The 8,163-nt window shown below is 42.1% G+C and overlaps 4 protein-coding genes across 5 annotated transcripts; 1 reads left to right on the top strand and 3 right to left on the bottom strand.

The window, feature by feature from the left end:
• Positions 1 to 3,214: 3,214 nt before the first annotated feature.
• On the bottom strand, positions 3,215 to 4,569 carry LOC6040423 (soma ferritin). Of its 2 annotated transcripts, none has more exons than XM_038249001.1 (3): positions 4,424 to 4,569; positions 4,157 to 4,262; positions 3,215 to 3,935 (listed from the first exon to the last, which is right to left on the bottom strand). In XM_038249001.1, the coding sequence occupies exons 2-3, from the start codon at positions 4,245 to 4,247 to the stop codon at positions 3,379 to 3,381; spliced, it is 648 nt and encodes a 215-aa protein (XP_038104929.1). In that variant the 5' UTR covers positions 4,248 to 4,262; positions 4,424 to 4,569; the 3' UTR covers positions 3,215 to 3,378. The 2 variants fall into 2 exon arrangements, with proteins under 2 accessions (XP_038104929.1, XP_038104928.1); XM_038249000.1 differs by having other exon boundaries at positions 4,336 to 4,538.
• Positions 4,570 to 5,261: 692 nt separating this feature from the next.
• On the top strand, positions 5,262 to 6,641 carry LOC6040422 (inosine-uridine preferring nucleoside hydrolase). The gene has a single exon (XM_038248999.1). It carries the CDS (start codon positions 5,621 to 5,623, stop codon positions 6,608 to 6,610), a length of 990 nt encoding a protein of 329 aa, XP_038104927.1. The 5' UTR covers positions 5,262 to 5,620; the 3' UTR covers positions 6,611 to 6,641.
• LOC6040421 (UPF0184 protein AAEL002161) lies at positions 6,628 to 7,252 on the bottom strand. Its single transcript, XM_038249002.1, has 2 exons — positions 6,997 to 7,252; positions 6,628 to 6,940 (listed from the first exon to the last, which is right to left on the bottom strand). The coding sequence occupies exons 1-2, from the start codon at positions 7,145 to 7,147 to the stop codon at positions 6,714 to 6,716; spliced, it is 378 nt and encodes a 125-aa protein (XP_038104930.1). The 5' UTR covers positions 7,148 to 7,252; the 3' UTR covers positions 6,628 to 6,713.
• A 332-nt stretch (positions 7,253 to 7,584) lies between these two features.
• LOC119770820 lies at positions 7,585 to 8,049 on the bottom strand. Its single transcript, XM_038266368.1, has one exon. The coding sequence runs from the start codon at positions 8,047 to 8,049 to the stop codon at positions 7,585 to 7,587; it is 465 nt and encodes a 154-aa protein (XP_038122296.1).
• Positions 8,050 to 8,163: the final 114 nt, after the last annotated feature.

The following is an 8,163-nucleotide window of genomic DNA, read 5'->3' as shown; positions in this document are numbered from 1 at the left end:
ACCATTTCATGGCCAAAATAGTGACCTCGACGAAATTGGTCAAAATTATCCCATAGTTCTAGCCAATTTTCATGGTCAAAATAATGACCCCGACGAAATTTGACAAAATTATCCCAAAGATATAAACATATTTAACAAATTGTGTTATGGACACTTAGAAAGTTTTCCATTTGTGCGATTCATGGTAATTTTATTTCTAAGTCAGTATACCGACCGAATAACAAATTTTGTTATTAGGAGAGTTTTTGAAATGTATAACATTTCCTCTTATTAGCGTGTTATTAAACATTTTCAATATAATATAACTTCAATACCAAATTTTGTTATTTCATCAGAAACTGTTATTATTTTTTTCTTCTTGAAGTTGAACTTCAGGATAAAATAATAACACTTTTTGTTATTTTAATGGGATTTGTTATTGAAACATTATTGATTTTGTTATTACCGTCTGCCCGGGTTGGATAAATACGACAAGTGCTGAAAAAATCAAGGTTTGCAACGAGTTCCATACAAATTTTTTGCATTTCTTAAAAACACCCATTTGAAAAGTATTACTTTTCAAAACAAGTGCTGAAAAGTTCAACTTTTCAGCATCCATTTGAGTGCTGAAAAGTAGAACTTTTCAGCATTTGTTTTGAAATGTGTTTCTATTCGATTCTGTTATTTTTAGTAGATAAAAGTAGGCTGTTTCGTCACGCGAGAATGACAGGAAAAGTAGGAAGTTTCAAGACGGAATTGCAAAAAATCCTTTTATGGTGGTTTTTCCATTCAGCCGCCATATTAGACGCCATCTTGAATATCTCGCTTCCCTTTGAGACTCTGGAAAATCAACAAGCAAATTTGGGTTCAGGAGGGTCGATTTAGTTTAGATCGACCAAAAACTTGCCTGTTACACGATTTGCTTCTAGACACGACAAATGAGCACCTTTTTTTGACCAAAAAATTGTCGTGACGGGACAACGCAAACTTGCGTCAGTCGTAACTCTGTTTCCCTTTGACCAATTTTCGATTTCTAATAAGCATTTTAAAGGTGTTTTCGAGTACGAAGAGAATCCAAAATATGATGCAAATCCGATTTCACGAACTATTGCAAATTAAACAATTGTCATTATTCGTGACGGGACAACGCTTCCATATATGTACCCCCTTCTTAAATGTCCTGTATAGTTTTATAACTACAGATTCTGCTTTTGTCAATAAGAGGGCTTATAAAAGAGTCATTTTACTTTAAAATTCACGATTCGGAGGCCCTTTTTTTTATATCTCGTGAAGGAAGGGGGCGGTACGGCTTCTTTAATTTTTTAACATGCGAAAAAATACATGATTTTCAATAATTTCAATTTTGTATTTTTAAAAGTTTTTGTCCTTAACATAATCTAGGGGGTTGGACCTCGGGTTGGACAAACATATAAAATTATCGACCATGGTTTCTTTTTTTATTTCAATGCAAACAATGGTGAAAAATGCATTCCACACCAGGACTCTTCCTATCAAATCTAGAGTTTTATTTCAAGAAGTATCTATAATCTTTGAGATTCCCTGTATTTATATGAACCTTTCAAATAAAACTCTTAAAATGCTTTCAAAAAATCTATATTTTTGTTATACTGAGCATCGAAATTTCATTTCTGAAATTCTGATAATCCCTGGACGTAATATTTGAACGATTTGAACAAACCCTTAGTTGCATTCGAAAGGTATTTTGAATCTTTTCAAAAGTTAGTGAAGTTTACTTTTTAAAATTGAATTAAAAATCAATTTTAAGGGGTTACATACATGTAAATCGACAGAAATGTCAGAGGTTTGTGTGAGTACACACTTAGTTTTATTTAAAATCTATTTTCAGGGTATTAAAATATACATTTTTATCTATTATCAAAACAAATTTGAAGACATTTGGTTGTATCATTGCCGAGATATAGCTATTTGAAGTTGAAAGTTTCAAAAAACGGGTGCCACGATATCTCAACACTGCCTTGACCAAATCGGCTCAAAATTTCGGTGAAGGCTCGTTAAACCAGTCCTGTGTGCATGACGTAGGCCGATTTTCAAAAAACTTATTTTAAAAAAAGATAAAAATATTTTTCTGTTTTTCATATAAAAAATCAGTTTTTGATTTTTGTATTTTTTTAAAGTAAAATTTCAAAATCGGGCTTCGTCATGCACACGAGATATGTCTTGGGAGTCTTTACCCCAAATTTCAGCCAATTTGGTTCATCCCATCTCGAGATATCGTGGCATCCGTAAATCAACTCGGTGTTTCGAGAAAAACACTCAGAAAGTTTGACAGTCCGCTTTGCGCACGGCAAAATGTTGAGCCTAAAATCGTCTCTAACTCAGTTTAATCATGGAATATCTTCATGAATGTTTCAGAAGTGATTGAAAATCATCTTTTTAATGGTTTCAATAAATTTTCTGTAATATGAAATTTTGTGATTTTCTACATGTATGTAAATCCTTTGCGGTCGTTCAAAGGGTCATTGTTCTCAGAAAATAAGCTTTATCGTTGTGAATAATAATATTAAAAATATATGCTTAATTTTAGGACCCAATTACATGGACTATAATCCAATCACCGTTTTTCTCATAGTTTAACAAAAAATGATTTTAAAGCGTTTTTCGATCCATTTTGACATGCAAAATAAACCAATAGAAAACAAATCCGGTGGATTTGCCCGGAAAATGTCATTTTACTGAAAATCGCCATATAACTCAGGTTTTCTTGCTATAACTATTTTTTGACAGACTATGCTCCCATGTGGAAGAACCACAAAACATGTGCCCAGCATAACGCTCGGTGGCAACTCCTGCCCAAACAAACACGTTGGTGTTGGTGCCGTCACGCCACCCCATTTGACAGCGTGCGCCATCTTTATTTTTAATTTTATGCTGCTGCTGCTTGATGTGTGTGTGTGAGTGCGTGCTTGCTCATGCGGTGATGTCAGGCTGACACTCTCTTTCGTAGGGGGTGAGTGGGTGGGTGTTTGTTGGGTGGTGCAAGGTTGTTGCTGCATGCGCTCGATACCAAACAAAACAAGTGCCACCCAATTTTGAGGTGGTGGTGGTGGTGATATAAAAGTTGAGTGCAAAACCAAAACAAACTGACAGGTGCGCGTGAGTGCTCGTCCCGTCGTCGTTGCTGTCAGAGGGTGGAGATTGTACTAAAAGTTATGCGCAATGTTATGGTTTATGAGGGGTGATTCAAACAGGAGTGTTTTTCCACTAAAACTTTATTTTATTCCAATCTTCTTTAACTTTAAACACGATTTAAGTCAGTACATCATATTTTGCAGCACTTTTATCAGCTATCACTTTATGTCATTCCTGAACAAACTAATTAGATTCTACATGCCTACTGCTACTGGAAATAAGCACCCTTTACTCAACCTTATCCAAATAATCATCAAACATTTGCAGGCCAAGATCCTTGGTGCCAGCCTCACCAAGAATGTCGTTCAAGTTTCTAATATGACCAGACAGCTTACGGATAGTGCCACTCTGGTACTCAATCAGGTTCTCATCCAAGTAATGGGCCGCATCCGGATCGTAATGGTTGCTTTCCCCAGTATGGGAGATCTTCTTATGCATCATGTGAGCCTCAGTGGCCATCAGTTTCTCGTAATCCAGAGCCAGCTTCAGCGAGGAGGCTTCGTTGCTCGTCAAAAGACTGCTCACGTTGTGCGCAAAGTTGGTTTCGTCCAGCGTAACGACCGCTCCACGACGGCTCTGGTACTTGATCAGATCGATGGTATCGTCCCAGGCCTTGTCGGCGATCTTGCGGTACAGCTTCTCGAACCCGGGCCTATCCATGCTGTGTTGGTCAAAGACCGACGAGAGCAGCAGGAAGTCGTACGACTTGACTAGCATTTGCTTGGTGTACTTGTGCATGTCCTTCTCCACGTGGGAAAAGCCGGAAAACAGGGCCGTACATTTATCTGGAAGGGGAGGTTGGGAAAGTAGAATCAATGGCTTTAAAATGATTTTAAGTCAATTTGTTTCTAGTTAGCACAGTTTGCCCTATATAATACTAGAAGTGAGTTACTCTCAAACTGAGAGTCGCAACAGCTGAGTCACTTATTGCCCTTTGCTGTCAGGCCTTTGTCTAAACATCAGAATCGTTCTAGAAAATCGTAGGAAAATTTTAATGGACACGTACCCTTGTTGGTGGTGCAACTATCGCCCTCGACGGCCCCGTGGGCCACCGCTAGGCCGGCCACCAGGCCCAAAATCAGCGCAGCAAACTTCATGATGGAAAAATTACACTGAAATGCGATGATAAAAACAATCGATATCATTATGCAAACGCAATGGCGTAGTAAGAAATAATGACCCTACCTTGGATTTTGTGAATCTTCTCGAGTTCGACAAAATCTGTCGCGTACGGAAGGGTTCTGACTGTTTGAAAATCGATATTTTATCCTACCAGGAAGTAACTCGGAAACGTCCACACGACGTCACAACACGATTGGTTCTGCGGTCTCCTTTCTGGAGAATCTGCGTCTTGCCTTTCTTCAACTCGAGTGATAGTGCAAAATGATGAGTGGTTTCGCTGGTTACATGGTTTCTACTGAGTGGTTTTTAGTACAGGAGTGCCTAGGGAGGATGTTAAAATCTAAGTGATTTTATATGTTTTATAAAAAAATAAAAACTACCGGGGTGACATTGGGTCTGAAGGGTAAGATTAGATCAAACAAACTTCTGCATTATTGCATGACCCAGTCACACCCCCAGTCCCACTCAAACCCCGATGGTTTGATCTTTCGATTTCGATGTAGATGATTTCAAAATCGAGAACATTGTTGTTCAAAATCGAAAAAATTACAATTTGGAAAACATTTCACTGTTTACAAATTCAACAACATAGAGTTACCGGATTAGATTACAGGATTTCTATCCGTGCATCGAAGCAAAATGCTTCAACTGTGGTGGCGACCATTCGACGAAGAATCGGAGCTGCCCAAAACGCAGCAGCCATTGCCGTTGGATCAGCGTCTAAAGGTTGCATAGAAAACAATACCTCCAGGATTTTAGTCAGTCCTTTTAGAATCAACGGATGCATATAAAATAATTTGAAATAAATAAATGCAATGTGAACAGAACAACAAAGATGAAAAGCATTTAGGCATACCACTTGACATTTGAAAGAAATGTAAAATTTATCAAAAAGCTCAATAAACATAATATATTATATTTAATTCAGAAAAAGTAGGCACAAGTTCCCATTCCAACATTCTGTTTACTAAAATGCGTTAAACAACAAGACAGTCAACATTGATTTAAGTACACGTGTTCCATTGTTCAGTTCTTGCTCACTTGAAAAATATTTGGTTGGAGACTGCGCCACCCCAAAACTGAACAACAACTCAAACGTGATGTTATCGTTTTATAAACCTAAAAGCATTTAACTTTAATCAGTTCACAACCACAAGCAACGATCTCCAAAATCAAAAACCGCTCGCTTGTAGCGTTCATCCTTTCGTAGTGGTAGTGTCGTTCCCGAATTATGTTTACCTAATTCCGTCGCGCGTCGCGACATAATCAGCTCCAAACGCGCTTAGCCCGTTCAGTGTTGGAGCAGCATCGAGAGCGACACAGCAAGGAATCTCTGGACGGAATTAAAATGGCTGCACCACCAACTAGCAATGGTTCGGCTCGCCGGCGGCGAGTGATCGTGGATGTTGACGTCGGGACGGACGACGCGTGGGCTTTGTTGTTGCTGCTCAAGTGCGAGCGGAAGTACAACTTTAGCGTTGAGGCGATTACCTGTACGCACGGGAATACCGATGTGCACAACGCTACGCGGAATGTGGTGAGGATTTTGGGTGCTATTGGGAGGACGGATGTTCCGGTTTATCGAGGGGCTGAGGAACCGCTGACGACGCCGATTTTGGAGAGGGAGCGACACTTTCACGGCGTAGACGGGTTTGGTGATTTGAACTTTCCGGATGTGGTGGACGAGGGGTTGATAAGGGCTGAGCATGCGGTGAATGAGTTGTACAGAAGAATCGCTGGAAATCCGGGGGAGATTTCGTTGATCTTCGTTGGACCGTTGACGAATTTGGCGCTGTGTCTTAAGATGTACCCGAAGGTTAGTGGGATGATTAAGGATCTGTACATCATGGGAGGCAATCGCAACGGAGTTGGGAACGTGACCAAGTCGGCCGAGTTTAACTTTTGGGCTGATCCGGAAGCGGCTCATGTCGTGCTGAATACCGTGCAGTGTCCGATTACGGTGCTACCGTGGGAAACATGCATCACGCAGCACCAGTCGCTGCCGATGAGCTGGAGAATGGATGTCGTAGGAAATTCGAAGAATAGAGCGGTTCAGATGCTGAACCAGGTGGAGACCAAGTGCTACAGTCACTGGGACAAGTGGATGCCTTGCGACGCGTTTTTGGCGGCAGTTTTTATCTGTCCGGAGATTGTTGAACATTCGGAACAATTTCACGTGGACATCGAACTGACCGGTAGGTTGACTCGAGGCCAAATGGTGCTGGACCACTTGAAGAAGGGCAAAGACACTACCCGGATCGTTGACAGAATTGACTGCGAGAAGTTCAAGCTGTTGATGCTGTACAGCGCCGATCATGATGTCGAAGCTAAGTTGTAGAAATCGTTATCAATAAAACTCACTAACACCGATAAATATGTTTTATTTACACAAATATTCAAACCCACAATACTTGATTTGGAATAAAAGACTTAACCTAAGCTCAATGCTCCATAGCCTCACCGGAAGCGGCCGCTTCCGGTTCCTTCCCACCCGCTCCAGCTCCCCCGTTCGGAGGCCTCTTTTCAGCCTCTTCCTGCATGGACTTGCGGATTTCGCGGTTCGACTGCAGCAAGCTCAGCAGTTGCTCCTGCAGGTTATCGTTCCGTTGCTCAATGGCATCCAGTGCCGTGTTCAGCGAGTCCAGATAGTTGTTGACCGAGTCGAACTCTAAAATGTAAGATTTAAGCGATTGTTCCCCAGTTTAGAGCAACCCTCGACCCTACCATCGAGCGAGACTTCAATGTCTTCGTCCTCTCCCTCCTGGAACTCCTCGCCGGAGGTGTTATCTTCGGGATTGCTGGTGCTACCACCAGCAGCCGACTCTTCCGGCGGCTTGCTGGTCGCCTGCTTGTTCTGTTTCGGATTCGGTGTCATCTCGGCGGCGGCGTCCAGTTTGCTGGAGATGCTCGGGCTTGGATTCAAACTGTTTTTCAAGCTTGTCACCTGATCAGTCACATTTGTTTTGATTCCGTGTGCGGGAACTCAGAGAGATTGGTTGCAGTTTGAGTTACCGCTCGCTGACAGCTCTCTGTTGACGTTCGGAGACGCTGAAAAATGTGCTAAAAATTACAGGTCCATTTGAAAACTTTGGAACATCCTTGGTTGGTAGCTAAATAAATCTTTCGTTGGTAGCTCAGATATCGCTACCGGAATTTGAAGATTTCCTTCAAAATTTCGTGCTGTCTGTCCTGCAGCGTTACTGATGGCTCTTTACTGAATGGTTCGTTCAAGAACTGTAATCAATGCTTACAAATGACACAGGAAGGTGATATGAGTCTCATCAGTGAAGGAAGTAGCATTTTATCAGGCCCTTATTTCGGTATTTTATTGTTTCCCGCCAGTTGATACCACAGGTATTCCCCCTTTGGATTCAGCACCACGGCGTACGAATTGTCCCCATCGGTATGGAAGTAGTTCTCTCGCATCCCAAAGCTAACCGGGCTGTGCGAAAACCCGTGTACATAAAACCCAAACCATGGCACGTGCGCTTCTTTTACCAGTGCCTCCCGTACGGCATCGTAGACCGCTTCCACCTGAGCCGTCGTGAAAAGTCCCCTCCAGTGGAGCACCTTAACGTTCCCAATCTCCCTCCGCTCGCCGCAAAAGTCGTACGAGTTCAGATACTCGTCCTCCTCCGTTTCACACGACAGCGCCACCATTCCCATAAACTCGACCAGCTCGGCTCCGGTGCAAAACTCCTTCTCGACATCCTCACCCAGGCTAAACTCCGGAACCTGCAGTCCGCACTCCTGGTGTGTTTTGATCGCCGTCGGCATCAGTTCCACCTTGATGGCGGGGTCGAGTTCGGCAAAGTGCTTCGCAACGGACGAGGCACAGATCTTGCCGGAGGCATCGCTGGCGGGAGGTGTCCACGATACCTGCAGCGTGAA

Source organism: Culex quinquefasciatus, chromosome 1 (assembly GCF_015732765.1).
Source record: "Culex quinquefasciatus strain JHB chromosome 1, VPISU_Cqui_1.0_pri_paternal, whole genome shotgun sequence".
Taxonomy (NCBI): Eukaryota; Metazoa; Arthropoda; class Insecta; order Diptera; family Culicidae; genus Culex; species Culex quinquefasciatus.
The sequence above is the reverse complement of the archived record's forward strand: the minus strand, read 5'-3'. Positions and strand labels throughout refer to the sequence as shown.

Excerpts from the sequence above, each read along its gene's own strand:
- LOC6040423 (XM_038249001.1), bottom strand. The coding sequence starts at position 4,247 with ATGAAGTTTGCTGCGCTGATTTTGGGCCTGGTGGCCGGCCTAGCGGTG. Across the intron at positions 3,936-4,156 it reads TAGTTGCACCACCAACAAGG|ATAAATGTACGGCCCTGTTT; the intron begins GTACGTGTCCAT and ends CTCCCCTTCCAG.
- LOC119770820 (XM_038266368.1), bottom strand. The coding sequence starts at position 8,049 with ATGCCGACGGCGATCAAAACACACCAGGAGTGCGGACTGCAGGTTCCG.
- LOC6040422 (XM_038248999.1), top strand. The coding sequence starts at position 5,621 with ATGGCTGCACCACCAACTAGCAATGGTTCGGCTCGCCGGCGGCGAGTG.
- LOC6040421 (XM_038249002.1), bottom strand. The coding sequence starts at position 7,147 with ATGACACCGAATCCGAAACAGAACAAGCAGGCGACCAGCAAGCCGCCG. Across the intron at positions 6,941-6,996 it reads CATTGAAGTCTCGCTCGATG|AGTTCGACTCGGTCAACAAC; the intron begins GTAGGGTCGAGG and ends CTTACATTTTAG.